A 13,418-nucleotide genomic window follows, 5' to 3' on the forward strand; every position below is an offset into this window, starting at 1 on the left:
TTCCATTCATTTTGGTCTAACTTCAGGTCAACTTTGGGGGCAATTCTATCCATTTTGGGTCTGATCTCAGCTCCAATCCTGTCCATTTTTGGTCCAACTTCAGGTCCATTTGGGGCCATTTCTGCCTATTTTGGGTGCAATTTCAGGTCATTGTGGGTCTATCCCGGTCTGAGTCTGGGTCTGGTGCCGGCTCCGATTTTGGCTCGGTTTAGGGTAGGTTCCGGCTGCATTTTGGGTGGGTTCAGGTGGATTTGGTGGTTTCCATCCCCGCAGGTTCCTGCTCTACGGCCGCTACTGCAGCAGGTGGAAGTGGCCGCCCGGCGTCTCGACCAGCTCGCGACCAGCACCGACCTCCGCATGAAGCTGCAGGTGGGCCCGGATACCTGGGACCCCTCCCCAACCCCATCCCCCCCCCCCCCCCCCGAGCCCTCCCATCTCCCCAACCCCCCCCTCCCCCCTCTGCATGAAGGTGCAGGTGGGCTTGGCTGGCCTGGGTCCCCCTCCATGGGACACCCTGACCCTCCCAGGACCCCTGGGACTCCCTAGTCCTCCTGGAATCCTCCCCCAGACCCTCCCAGTCCACCCCGGGACCCCCCCGGTCCCCCCCCATCCCTTATAACCCTCTGTCCGTCCGTCCCCCCGTGACCCCTTTGAATCCCCCAGTCCCCCCGTGACCCCCCATGTCCCCCAGACCTTCCCGTCCCCATGAGCCCAATGACCCCTTCTGACCCCATGACCCCCATGACCCCCCGTGACCCCTGTGCCCCCCGTGACCCCCGTGACCCCCCGTGACCCCCCAGGAGTGCTCCCAACGAGCCAACAACGGGCGCTTCTCCCTGAGGGACCTCCTGATGGTTGCCGATGCAGCGGGTGCTCCAAGTACCACCTCTTGCTCCAGGTCCGCTCACCGGGGCACGCTGGGTCCCCTGGGGGCGTCCCCTGGGGGGGGTCCCCTGGGGGGGGTCCCCTGGGAGGGTGGGGGTCGCCTGGGTCCCCTGGGGTACGCCTGGGTCCCCTGGGGGGGGTCCCCTGGGCGGGTGGGTGTCCGCCTGGGTCCCCTGGGGGGGGTCCCCTGGGGGGGGTGGGGGTTGCCTGGGTCCCCAGGGGGGGGGTGTCACCTGGGAGGCGTCACCTGGGGAGGGAGAGGGTCCCCTGGGTGGGGGGGGCATGTGTCACCTGGGGAGGGAGGGGTCACCTGGGGAGGGGGGTTCACCTGGGGAGGGGGAAGTCACCTGGGGAGGGAGGGGGTCCCCCCTAGCGAGGGAGGGGTTCACCTGGGGGGGTTTCACCTGGGGAGGGAGGGGTTCACCTGGGGAGGGGGGGTCACCTGTGTCCCCTGGGGGGGGTCACCTGGGGGGGGGGGGTCACCCTGGGAGGGTGGGGGGTCGCCTGCGTCCCCTGGGGTAAGCCTGGGTCCCCTGGGGGGGGGGGTCACCTGGGGGGTCCCCTGGGGAGGGAGGGGGTCCCCTGGGGAGGGAGGAGACACCTGGAGAGGAGGGGTCCCCTGGGGGGGGGGGGTCACCTGGGGAGGGAGGGGGTCACCTGGGTCCCCTGGGGCACGCCTGGGTCCCCTGGGGATGGGGGGGGTCCCCCTGGGGGGGGGAGGTCACTGGGGAGGAGGGGGTCACCTGGGTCCTATGGGGAGGGGGGCCCTGGATCCCATCAACGGGGTGTTGCTGGGGTCCCCTTGGGGGCGCCGGGTGCCTGGGTCCCTGCCGGGTGGGGGGGGATGGGACACCCCTGACCCCTGACCCCCAGGAGCTGGTGAAGCTGACCCCGGAGCCGGCCGAGAGGGATCGGCTGCGGGTGGCCCTGGATGCCATGAGGGTGGGTCCTGGGGGGTCTTGGTGGCTCCTGGAAGGGGTCCAGGAGGCTTGGGGAGGATCGTAGGGGGTCTCGGAGTGGTCGGGGGGGCCTGGGGAATGTTTGGAGGGGTCTTGGGGATCCTGGAGGGTGTTTGGGGGTCTTGGAGGGGTCCTGAGGGGTCTCTGGAGGATCCTGGGGGGACTTGGGGGGTTCTGAGGAGGTCCTGGGGCTCTTGGAAGGGTCCTGGCTGGTCTTGGGGGGGTTCTGAGGGGTCCTGGGGAGATTCTGGGGGGGTCTTGGAGGGTTCTGAGGGGCTTATGGGGTCTTGGAGGCATCTGGGCTGTTTGGGGGGACCTGGGGGGTCTTGGAGGGTCCTGAGGGGCTTGTCTTGGGTGCTGGGTGGTCCTGGGGGTCCTTTGAGGGGCCCTGGCTGTTTGGGGGACCCGCGGGGGTCTCAGAAGGGTCCTGAGGGGCTTCTTTGGGTTGTGGGTGGTCCTGACAGGGTCTCGGGGTATTCGGCGAGGTCTGGGGGTGCTGGGGGAAATGTGGGTGCCCTTGGGTGGTATTTGGAGTTTCCTGAGGGGGTCTTTGGGTTCAGGGGATATTTGAGCACCAAGGGAGGCTGGAGGGTATTGGGGGGTCCCCAGGTGGGCTGGGGGTTCGGGGGTGCCTAACTGGTGCCCCCCCAGGACCTGGCGCAGTGCGTGAACGAGGTCAAACGGGACAACGAGACCCTGAAGCAGCTCACGAGTGTCCAGCTCTGCCTCCACAACATGGTGGGGACCCCCTGATCCCCCCCCCCAACCCTCCCCTGGGACCCTCGAACCACCCTGTGCCAGCCCCCAAACTGCCCCAGCTCCCCCAGACCCTCCCTAATCTTCCTGAGTGTCCATCTCCACAACGTGGCGGGGATCCCGCCAGCCCCCCCAAACCCCTCCAGCATCCCTGGGACCCCCCCCATGTCCCCCCATATTCCCCCATGTCCCCCAAAACCCCCATGTCCCGCCCAAACCCCCATGTTCCCCATGTCCCCCATGTCCTCCCCTAAACCCCCATGTCCCCCCAAACCCCCTGTCCCCCCATGTCCCCGATGTCTCCCCCAACCCCCATATCCCCCATGTCCCCCATGTCCCCCCAAACCCCCATGTTCCCCCAAACCCCCATGTTCCCCATGTCCCCCAAACCCCCCTGTCCCCCCCAACCCCCATATCCCCCATGTCCCCGAACACGGCATGTCCCCCCAGACCCCCGTGTCCCCCCCGAACCCCCATGTCCCCCAAACCCCCATGTCCCCCCAAACCCCCCTGTCCCCCCATGTCCCCATGTCCTCCCCCAGCCCCCATATCCCCCCCAAACCCCCATGTTCCCCATGTCCCCCCAAACGCCCATATCCCCCCCAAACCCCCATGTCCCCCCATATGGCGCAAGTCCCCCCATGTCCCCCCAATCCCCCCCTCTGTCCCTGCCCCCCCGCCCCCCCCCCCCCACATCCCTGCTGATCTCCGGCACAGCCGCAGTCCCTGGCGCAGTTCGGGGCGCCCCAAAATCGATGGAGAGCTGAAGGTCTCCAGCACCGAGCGGCGCTCCAAGGTGGACAGGTGGGATGGGGCGAGGTGCACCACGGGGACACCCACGGGGACACCACAGGAACATGGGGACACCCGTGGGAAACCGTGGGGACACTCACAGGGACATGGGGACACCACAGGAACATAGAGACACCCATGGGACACCACAAGGACACCATGGGGACACCACAAGAACCTGGGGACACCCATGGGGGCACCACGGGGAGACCCATGGAGACACGGGAACACCACAGGAACATGGAGACACCCATGGGGACACCACAAGGACACCATGGGGACATGGGAACACACCAAGAATGTGGGGACACCCATGGGGACACCACAGGAACATCATGGGAACATCACTTGGACATGAGGAAAACAGGGGGGTGGGGACAGACACCTTGGGGACACGGAGACACCACGGGGACACCATGGGGACGTGGGAAAGCAGGGACCCCCCATCAGGACACCCACAGGGACATAATGGTGGGAACACAGGAACACTTTGGGACACCCTTGTCACAGAACAGGGGTCACTCCAGGGCAGCGGTGGGGACACCCTGAGGCGCGTGGTGGCCTTGGGAACCCAGCGCCACCCCCATCCCTGTCCCCAGGTACGGCTTCCTCCTAGACAAGGCCCTGATCATCTGCAAGCGCCGTGGGGACTCCTACGAGGCCAAAGACGTTGTGGACCTGCAGAGCCACCAGCTGCGGGACAGTGGCCTTGGCCCCCGTGATGGCAAGAAGGTACCCTGGGACCCACGTGTCCTGGTGGGCCCAAGTGTCCAGGTCCTTGGTGGACCTATTGAAGCCTGGTGGACCCATGTGTCTGGTTCCCAGTGGCCCCAGGTGTCCTCTTCCCAGTGAACCCCGGCATCCAGGTCTGGTGGATCCCATCATCCCAGTCCCTGGTGGACACAAGTGTCCGGGTCTGGTGGATCCCATCATCCCGGTCCCTGGTGGACACAAGTGTCCGGGTCTGGTGGATCCCATCATCCCGGTCCCTGGTGGACACAAGTGTCCGGGTCTGGTGGATCCCATCATCCAGTCCTGGTGGACACAAGTGTCCGGGTCTGGTGGATCCCATCATCCCGGTCCCTGGTGGACACAAGTGTCCGGGTCTGGTGGATCCCATCATCCGGTCCCCTGGTGGACACAAGTGTCCGGGTCTGGTGGGATCCCATCATCCCAGTCCCTGGTGGACACAAGTGTCGTGTCCGGGTCTGGTGGATCCCATCATCCCAGTCCCTGGTGGACACAAGGGTCCGGGTCTGGTGGATCCCATCATCCCGGTCCCTGGTGGACACAAGTGTCCAGGTCTGGTGGATCCCATCATCCCGGTCCCTGGTGGACACAAGTGTCCAGGTCTGGTGGATCCCATCATCCCGGTCCCTGGTGGACACAAGTGTCCGGGTCTGGTGGATCCCATCATCCCGGTCCCTGGTGGACACAAGGGTCCAGGTCTGGTGGATCCCATCATCCCGGTCCCTGGTGGACACAAGTGTCCGGGTCTGGTGGATCCCATCATCCCGGTCCCTGGTGGACACAAGTGTCCAGGTCTGGTGGATCCCATCATCCCAGTCCCTGGTGGACACAAGGGTCCAGGTCTGGTGGATCCCATCATCCCGGTCCCTGGTGGACACAAGGGTCCAGGTCTGGTGGATCCCATCATCCCAGTCCCTGGTGGACACAAGTGTCCGGGTCTGGTGGATCCCATCATCCCGGTCCCTGGTGGACACAAGTGTCCGGGTCTGGTGGATCCCATCATCCCGGTCCCTGGTGGACACAAGTGTCCGGGTCTGGTGGATCCCATCATCCCCTGATGGACACAAGTGCCCGGGTCCTTAGAAGACTCGCTGTAGCCTGGTTGCCCAGAGACTGCGGTGCCGGGTGGCCCCAGGCGTCCGGGTGACCATGAACCCAGGCGTTGGGGTGCCATTGAGCCCCACCCATGCCCGCAGTGGACCCACACCTTCCTGCTCATCGACACGCCGGGCTACAGGGCTACGAGCTCTTCTTCAAGACCCGTGAGCTGAAGAAGAAGTGGCTGGAGCAGTTCGAGATGGCCCTGTAGGTGCCCCTGCACCCAGGGGTGGGGGGGACTTGCCCCACCGAGGGTTGGGGGGCCCAGGAGGGCCAATTTACCCCCACCAGACCCAGGTCCCCCCATCTCTTGCCAGCTCCAACATCTTCCCCGAGCACGCCCTGGCCGACGGGCATGACTTCCAGATGTTCTCCTTTGAGGACACCACGTCCTGCAAGGCCTGCCAAATGTTGCTGAGGTGGGACCCCAAAATTATGTCTCCCACTCTCCTGGGGAGACAACGGCTACCACGTGACCTGGGAGATGGGGTTGGGTCCTCTGGGAAAAGGGGAGGCCCCAGGTATTGATTGGAGGTGGGGTGAGGTCTTCATGGGTCAAGCCCTTGGGTGAGTCGAGGCCAAGGTGGGTCAAGCTTTGGGTGGGTCAAGGTCTGAGTTGGGATAGGATTGGGTAGGTTGAGTCTTGGGTAAGCCAAGGCCAAGGTGGGTCAAGTCTTGAGTGGGTTGAGGCCTGGTGCATCAGGGAGCTGATGGGTCAAGCCCTGAGCGGCCCCAAGGCCAAGGTGGGTCAAGGGTTGGGTGTAGGACGACAAAGTGGGTCAAGGGTTGAGTGGAGGATGACAAGGTGGGTCAAGGGTTGGGTGGAGGCCAAGGTGGGTCAGGGGTTGGTGGAGGATGACAAGGTGGGTCCAAGGGTTGGGTGGAGAACAACAAGGTGGGTCAAGACCAGTGTGGGTCAAGGCCTGGGTAGGTTGAGTCCTGGGTGGGCCACGGCCAAGCTGGGTCAATCCCTGGGTGGATTAAAACCACAGTGGGTTGATGCTGGTGGAGCCAAAGCCAACATGGGCCAAGAACCTGGTGGGTCAGGAACTGGCTTGTCCCTCGGCCAGGTGGGTCTAGGACTGGGTCAGTCCTGGGTGGGCCAAGGTGTGTGGGTGCTGGTGGGCCAATGGGTGCCCCCTCACGCTGACCGTGACCCTGTGTGTCCCCCCCCCCATGTCTGGGTGTCCCCACAGGGGCACCTTCTACCAAGGGTACCGCTGCAGCCGGTGCAGGGCCCCCGCGCACAAGGAGTGTCTGGGGCGGCTGGGGGACCTGCAGCAGGGGCGGCGCCGGTGAGAGGCATTATGGGGGGGCAGGGGGGGGACGGGGGGCGTCGTGGGAGGGCGAGTGGATCGTGGCGGTATGGGGGAGCGGGGCGCTGTGGGGCGGGGGAAGCGGGTCGTTGGGGGATACAAAATGGCTGACACGGAGCAGGGCACTGCAGCAAGGTTTTCAGGGATTGGCTGGGCCCAGGTGGAGCTGGGCATTATGGGATACCCTAACGAGGGCAACCCGCCCCCACAGGAGCCTAATTAGCACCAAGCATTAATCAGGGAAGGGGTTAAATACCCCCAACTAACGAGTATTTCCTCTTCCACCCCACAGATTCAGGCTCTGGCACAAGGAAGGTAACAGCAATGGGTCAAAATGGACTAAAAAAACCCAAATTTGGGAGCGTGGGGAGGTCTCGGGGGCTTCCTGACCCTCCCTGGGGTTAACCGGGGGTCTCGTTGCTCCCCAGAACAAGTCGCAGCGGCCGGCCCCTGAGAAGAAGAGGGGAGACCTGGGTGAGGACGACATGCGGGGCCCCCATGCCTGGGTCGTCGGTTTTAGAGGGGGGCAGAGGGGGTGTCCGTGCCCCAGATGCCGGGGCTCGCCCCCCCCCCGCCCCCCATCACGTGTCCCCCCTTCCAGGGTTGCCCAAGATGGAGGCGAGCCAGCCCTACAGCGGCGTCCCGCCACCGCCGGGGGCCCTGGGTCCCGCCCTGCGCCTCAGCCCTGGGGACGTCGTGGAGGTCACCGTGGCCGAGGCCGAGCAGCTCTGGTGGCAGGTGGGGCCGGGACCACCATGGCCGTACTGAGATGGGCCTCCGCAATGGGGCCGGGACCACCATGGCCATACTGGGATGGGCCTCCGCAATGGGGCCGGGACCACCATGGCCATACTGGGATGGGCCTCCGCGATGGGGCCAGGCCACCATGGCCATACTGGGATGGGCCTCCGCGATGGGGCCGGGACCACCATGGCCGTACTGGGATGGGCCTCCGCGATGGGGCCAGGCCACCATGGCCATACTGGGATGGGCCTCCGCAATGGGGCCGGGACCACCATGGCCATACTGGGATGGGCCTCCGCGATGGGGCCAGGCCACCATGGCCATACTGGGATGGGCCTCCGCGATGGGGCCGGGACCACCATGGCCGTACTGGGATGGGCCTCCGCGATGGGGCCGGGACCACCATGGCCATACTGGGATGGGCCTCCGCGATGGGGCCAGGCCACCATGGCCATACTGGGATGGGCCTCCGCGATGGGGCCGGGACCACCATGGCCGTACTGGGATGGGCCTCCGCGATGGGGCCGGGACCACCATGGCCGTACTGGGATGGGCCTCCGCGATGGGGCCGGGACCACCATGGCCATACTGGGATGGGCCTCGGCAATGGGGCCGGGACCACCATGGCCATACTGGGATGGGCCTCCGCGATGGGGCCAGGCCATCATGGCCATACTGGGATGGGCCTCCGCGATGGGGCCAGGCCACCATGGCCATACTGGGATGGGCCTCCGCGATGGGGCCAGGCCACCATGGCCATACTGGGATGGGCCTCCGCGATGGGGCCAGGCCACCATGGCCATACTGGGATGGGCCTCCGCGATGGGGCCGGGACCACCATGGCCATACTGGGATGGGCCTCCGCGATGGGGCCAGGCCACCATGGCCATACTGGGATGGGCCTCCGCGATGGGGCCGGGACCACCATGGCCATACTGGGATGGGCCTCCGCGATGGGGCCAGGCCACCATGGCCATACTGGGATGGGCCTCCGCGATGGGGCCGGGACCACCATGGCCATACTGGGATGGGCCTCGGCAATGGGGCCGGGACCACCATGGCCATACTGGGATGGGCCTCCGCGATGGGGCCGGGACCACCATGGCCATACTGGGATGGGCCTCCGCAATGGGGCCGGGACCACCATGGCCATACTGGGATGGGCCTCGGCAATGGGGCCGGGACCACCATGGCCATACTGGGATGGGCCTCCGCGATGGGGCCGGGACCACCATGGCCATACTGGGATGGGCCTCGGCAATGGGGCCGGGACCACCATGGCCATACTGGGATGGGCCTCCGCGATGGGGCCAGGCCATCATGGCCATACTGGGATGGGCCTCCGCGATGGGGCCGGGACCACCATGGCCATACTGGGATGGGCCTCCGCGATGGGGCCAGGCCACCATGGCCATACTGGGATGGGCCTCCGCGATGGGGCCGGGACCACCATGGCCATACTGGGATGGGCCTCGGCAATGGGGCCGGGACCACCATGGCCATACTGGGATGGGCCTCCGCGATGGGGCCGGGACCACCATGGCCATACTGGGATGGGCCTCCGCAATGGGGCCGGGACCACCATGGCCATACTGGGATGGGCCTCGGCAATGGGGCCGGGACCACCATGGCCATACTGGGATGGGCCTCCGCGATGGGGCCGGGACCACCATGGCCATACTGGGATGGGCCTCGGCAATGGGGCCGGGACCACCATGGCCATACTGGGATGGGCCTCCGCGATGGGGCCAGGCCATCATGGCCATACTAGGTTGGGTCTCTGCTATGGGGCCCCCCCAATGGTGGCTGCTGGACCCCCATGATGGGGCTGGACCCGCCCTGGCCAGGCTGGACCCCCGTGGTTCTTCCAGCCCCCCTGGGGTGTGGGGGGACCCCCATGGCCCCATGGTCTTTCATCCCCAGGGCAGGAACGTGGCCAACGGTGACCTGGGCTGGTTCCCTTGCGCCGTCGTCAGACCCTTCATCTGCGTGAGTGTGGGGACCCCAAAACATCCCTGGGCGCCCCCCCACCCCGCCCTGATGTCCCCAAGATGTTTGGGGTGTCCTGGGATTTGTTGGGGGGGTGTCTGTGGGATACGGGGAGGGGTCTGTCTGTCCCCCCCTTGATCCCCAACTCTGCTTCTGTCCCCCAGGTGCCACTGCCGGATCTCTCTGTCTACCCCTGGTTGGTGTTGAGGCCCCCTCCCCATTGCCCCTGGGGCACCCCAAATCTTCCTCTGGGCTCCCACAGCTCCTGGGGACCCCCCCCAATCCTCCCCCAGGGTCACCCTGAATCCCTCAGCACCCTATGAATCATCCTCTGGCGCCCCTCTCCTTCCTGGATTCACCCCAAATCTACCCCCAGGGTCACCTCACCCTTCCTGGGGTCACCCTATATCCTCCAGGACCCCCCCCCCCCATCCCTTTCTCGGGTCCTTTATCCTTCCTGTAGTTACCCCATGGTTCCAAGGGCCCCCCCAGATCCCTCCTGTTGTCCCCCATCCCTCCTGGTTCACCCCAAATCCTCCTCCAGAGTCACCCCGTAGCCTCCATGTCCCCCCCAAATCCTCCCCACGTCCTTCACCCTTCCAGGGGCTCCTCAGATCCTTCCCGAGGGCCCCACCAATCCTTTCTCAGGGACCCCCCTCCCTCCTGGGATCACCCCCAATCCTCTCCTGAGCTCTCCATCCTTCCTGGACCCCCCCCCAAATCCTCAGGGTCACCCCCTTGGCATCAGGGCCCCTTCTGAACCCCTCGTCCTTCTTGTAATCACCCCATAATTCTCCCCCCCCCCCCAAATTCTCCCCCAGGGGTCCCTAACCCTCCTGGTGCCCCCCCCCGCAAATCCTTCATCTGGGTTGCCCCACAGCTCCAAGCCCCCCACCCCAAATTCTCCCCCAGGGGTCCATAACCCTCCTGGTGCCCCCCCCCAAATCCTTCATCCAGGTTGCCCCATAGCCCCCAGCCCCCCACCCCAAATTCTCCCCAGGGGTTCCTAACCCTCCTGGTGCCCCCCCCCCAAATCCTTCATCCATGTTGCCCCATAGCCCCCAGCCCCCCACCCCAAATTCTCCCCAGGGGTTCCTAACCCTCCTGGTGCCCCCCCACCCCCCAAATCCTTCATCCAGGTTGCCCCATAGCCCCCAGCCCCCCACCCCAAATTCTCCCCAGGGGTTCCTAACCCTCCTGGTGCCCCCCCCGCAAATCCTTCATCTGGGTTGCCCCACAGCTCCAAGCCCCCCACCCCAAATTCTCCCCCAGGGGTCCCTAACCCTCCTGGTGCCCCCCCCCCAAATCCTTCATCCAGGTTGCCCCATAGCCCCCAGCCCCCCACCCCAAATTCTCCCCAGGGGTCCCTAACCCTCCTGGTGCCCCCCCCCCAAATCCTTCATCCAGGTTGCCCCATAGCCCCCAGCCCCCCACCCCAAATTCTCCCCCAGGGGTCCCTAACCCTCCTGGTGCCCCCCCCCAAATCCTTCATCCATGTTGCCCCCTAGCCCCCAGCCCCCCTCCCTCCCCCAAATCCCTTCGCACCGCCCCCAGGGAGGGTGAGGGGGGTGTCAGTTTGGGGGCTCAGGACCCCCACCCCGTAATGCCCAGGTACGCCGGTCCCATGGAGCGGGGGGAGGCCGAGCAGCTCCTGATGCCCCGCTCCGACGGCGCCTTCCTGGTGCGGCAGCGGGTGAAGGACGCCGGCGAATTCGCCATCAGCATCAAGTAGGGACCAAGGACACCTTTGGGGTGGGGGGACAAAGTGGGGGGGCCTCGGCTCAGCCCACCGCATCCCTCCCCCCCCCCCCCAGGTACCGCGGGGAGGTGAAGCACATCAAGGTGATGACGGCGGAGGGGCTCTATCGCATCACCGAGAAGAAGGCGTTCAAGGGGCTGGTGGTGAGCACTGGAGCCCCCTTCTCTGCCCCCTCCCAAAGACCCCCGGCCCCCAACCCAGATCTCGGGGTCGTCCCCCCGCCACGGGGGCTGAGGGCTGGTGGTGACCCGGGGCTCGACCGCGCCGCCCGCAGGAGCTGGTGGAGTTTTACCAGCGCAGCTCGCTCAGGGATTGCTTCAAAGCCCTCGACACGGCGCTTGTGGTACCTTTCAAGGAGCCCGAGAGCCGGGCTGGGCCCCGGCCACCTGGTAGGGGTGGGGCGGGGGGGGGCCGGGGGTGGAGGTGGGGGGGTGGAGGCGGTGGGGTGGAGGCGGTGGGTGGGTGGGATGGAGGCCATGGGTGGGATGGAGGCCATGGGTGGGATGGAGGCAGCGGGTGGGATGGAGGCGACAGTGGGTGGGATGGAGGCGGTGGGGTGGAGGCGGTGGGTGGGTGGGGTGGAGGCGGTGGGTGGGTGGGATGGAGGCGGCGGGTAGGATGGAGGCGGCGGGTGGGATGGAGGCGACAGTGGGTGGGATGGAGGCCGTGGGGTGGAGGCAGTGGGTGGGATGGAGGTGGGGGTGGGTGGGATGGAGGCGGCGGGTAGGATGGAGGCGGCGGGTGGGATGGAGGCGACAGTGGGTGGGATGGAGGCCGTGGGGTGGAGGCAGTGGGTGGGATGGAGGTGGGGGTGGGTGGGATGGAGGTGGTGGTGGGATGGAGGCGGTGGGTGGGGTGGAGGCCATGGGTGGGATGGAGGCAGCGGGTGGGATGGAGGCCATGGGTGGGATGGAGGCAGCGGGTGGGATGGACACGGCGGGGTCGTCCTCCTTGGGCCGTGGTTGAGAGGACCGGCTGGGGGGGGGGCAGTTGAGTCACAGGGGTGGGACAAGGCCAATGGATGAGTCAAGGGACCAGCTGAGGCTGAGGAACAGCCTTGGGGGGGGTCGAGGGGGACAAACGGCGAAGGGAATAAGCTGAAGGGACGGGGATGAGGCGGGGACTCGAGTCGTGGGGTCAAGTCGTTGGCGATGGCCAAGGGATGAGTTGAGGGAAGGGCCATAGGGCAGACGAGGGGGCATAAAAGGCCATGAGGACCCCGTGGAGGGGACCTGGATGGCCATGGGGGATGACCTGGGGGACTTGTCCGTCCGTCCATCCGTCCCCTCCCCAGGAGCCGTGCGCAGCTTTGGTTCGGCCAAAGCCCGCTACGACTTCTGCGCCCGGGACCGGACGGAGCTGACGCTGCGGGAAGGCGACATCGTCCGTGTCCTCAGCAAGAAGGGCCACCCGGGCTGGTGGAAAGGAGAGATCTACGGGCGGGTACGAGCCCTTCCCCACCACAGGGTCCCCGGCCCCCCACCCCTCCCCAAAGCTCCTCACACCTTCTCCCAATGTGTCCTTCTCCCAGGTTGGGTGGTTCCCCGCAAACTACGTGGAGGAAGATTACTCGGAGTATTGCTGACCATGGGCCCGCGCCCCATCCCATCCACCACCTCCAGTCCCACCACCGGTGTCCCCCCAACAGCCACCACGTCCCTCCCCACCATCCCCCCCCCTCCACCCCATTAATTTATGCCTCTTCCTGCCCAGCAGGGGCAATAAACGAGGAAGAGGATGAGCTGTAGGGTTTGATTTGGGACACAAACATCCGGTTGGGGTCCAAGGCCACGGGGTGGGATTTTCTAGGAAGGGAAAGAGGCGTTTGGGCGGACAATGAGGTCACGGTTGTGCAATTGGTTTCCCTGGGAACGAACCCGGGTGTCCGGGCAGGGACGAGGCCGTGGGGTCGGTGTCTCTGGGGAGGGACCCAAACATCTGGGCAGGGACGAGGCCGTGGGGTCGGTGTCTCTGGGGAGGGACCCAAACATCTGGGCAGGGACGAGGCCGTGGGGTCGGTGTCTCTGGGGAGGGACCCAAACATCTGGGCAGGGACGAGGCCGTGGGGTCGGTGTCTCTGGGGAGGGACCCAAACATCTGGGCAGGGACGAGGCCGTGGGGTCGGTGTCTCTGGGGAGGGACCCAAACATCTGGGCAGGGACGAAGCCATGGGGTGGGTGTCTCTGGGGAGGGACCCAAACATCTGGGCAGGGACAAGGCCGTGGGGTCGGTGTCTCTGGGGAGGGACCCAAACATCTGGGCAAGGACGAGGCCGTGGGGTCGGTGTCTCTGGGGAGGGACCCAAACATCTGGGCAGGGACGAGGCCGTGGGGTCGGTGTCTCTGGGGAGGGACCCAAACATGTGGGCAG

The 13,418-nt window shown here is 66.1% G+C and overlaps 1 protein-coding gene across 1 annotated transcript; it reads left to right on the top strand.

The window, feature by feature from the left end:
* Positions 1-217: 217 nt before the first annotated feature.
* Positions 218-12,776, top strand: LOC142050861 (proto-oncogene vav-like; the record flags this gene model as incomplete). Its single annotated transcript, XM_075080083.1, is given in 25 exon segments — positions 218-296; positions 299-369; positions 801-857; positions 859-876; positions 878-898; positions 1,759-1,827; positions 2,496-2,582; positions 3,318-3,338; positions 3,340-3,404; positions 3,992-4,124; positions 5,339-5,366; positions 5,369-5,447; positions 5,558-5,659; positions 6,437-6,509; positions 6,511-6,535; positions 6,849-6,871; positions 6,985-7,030; positions 7,158-7,294; positions 9,224-9,289; positions 9,454-9,485; positions 10,901-11,017; positions 11,104-11,191; positions 11,323-11,437; positions 12,343-12,491; positions 12,580-12,776. Coding segments are annotated over 25 exon segments (1,755 nt in total), but the record flags the coding sequence as incomplete, so codon positions are not given.
* Positions 12,777-13,418: the final 642 nt, after the last annotated feature.

Source organism: Phalacrocorax aristotelis, unplaced genomic scaffold (genome assembly GCF_949628215.1).
Source record: "Phalacrocorax aristotelis unplaced genomic scaffold, bGulAri2.1 scaffold_283, whole genome shotgun sequence".
NCBI lineage: Eukaryota > Metazoa > Chordata > Aves > Suliformes > Phalacrocoracidae > Phalacrocorax > Phalacrocorax aristotelis.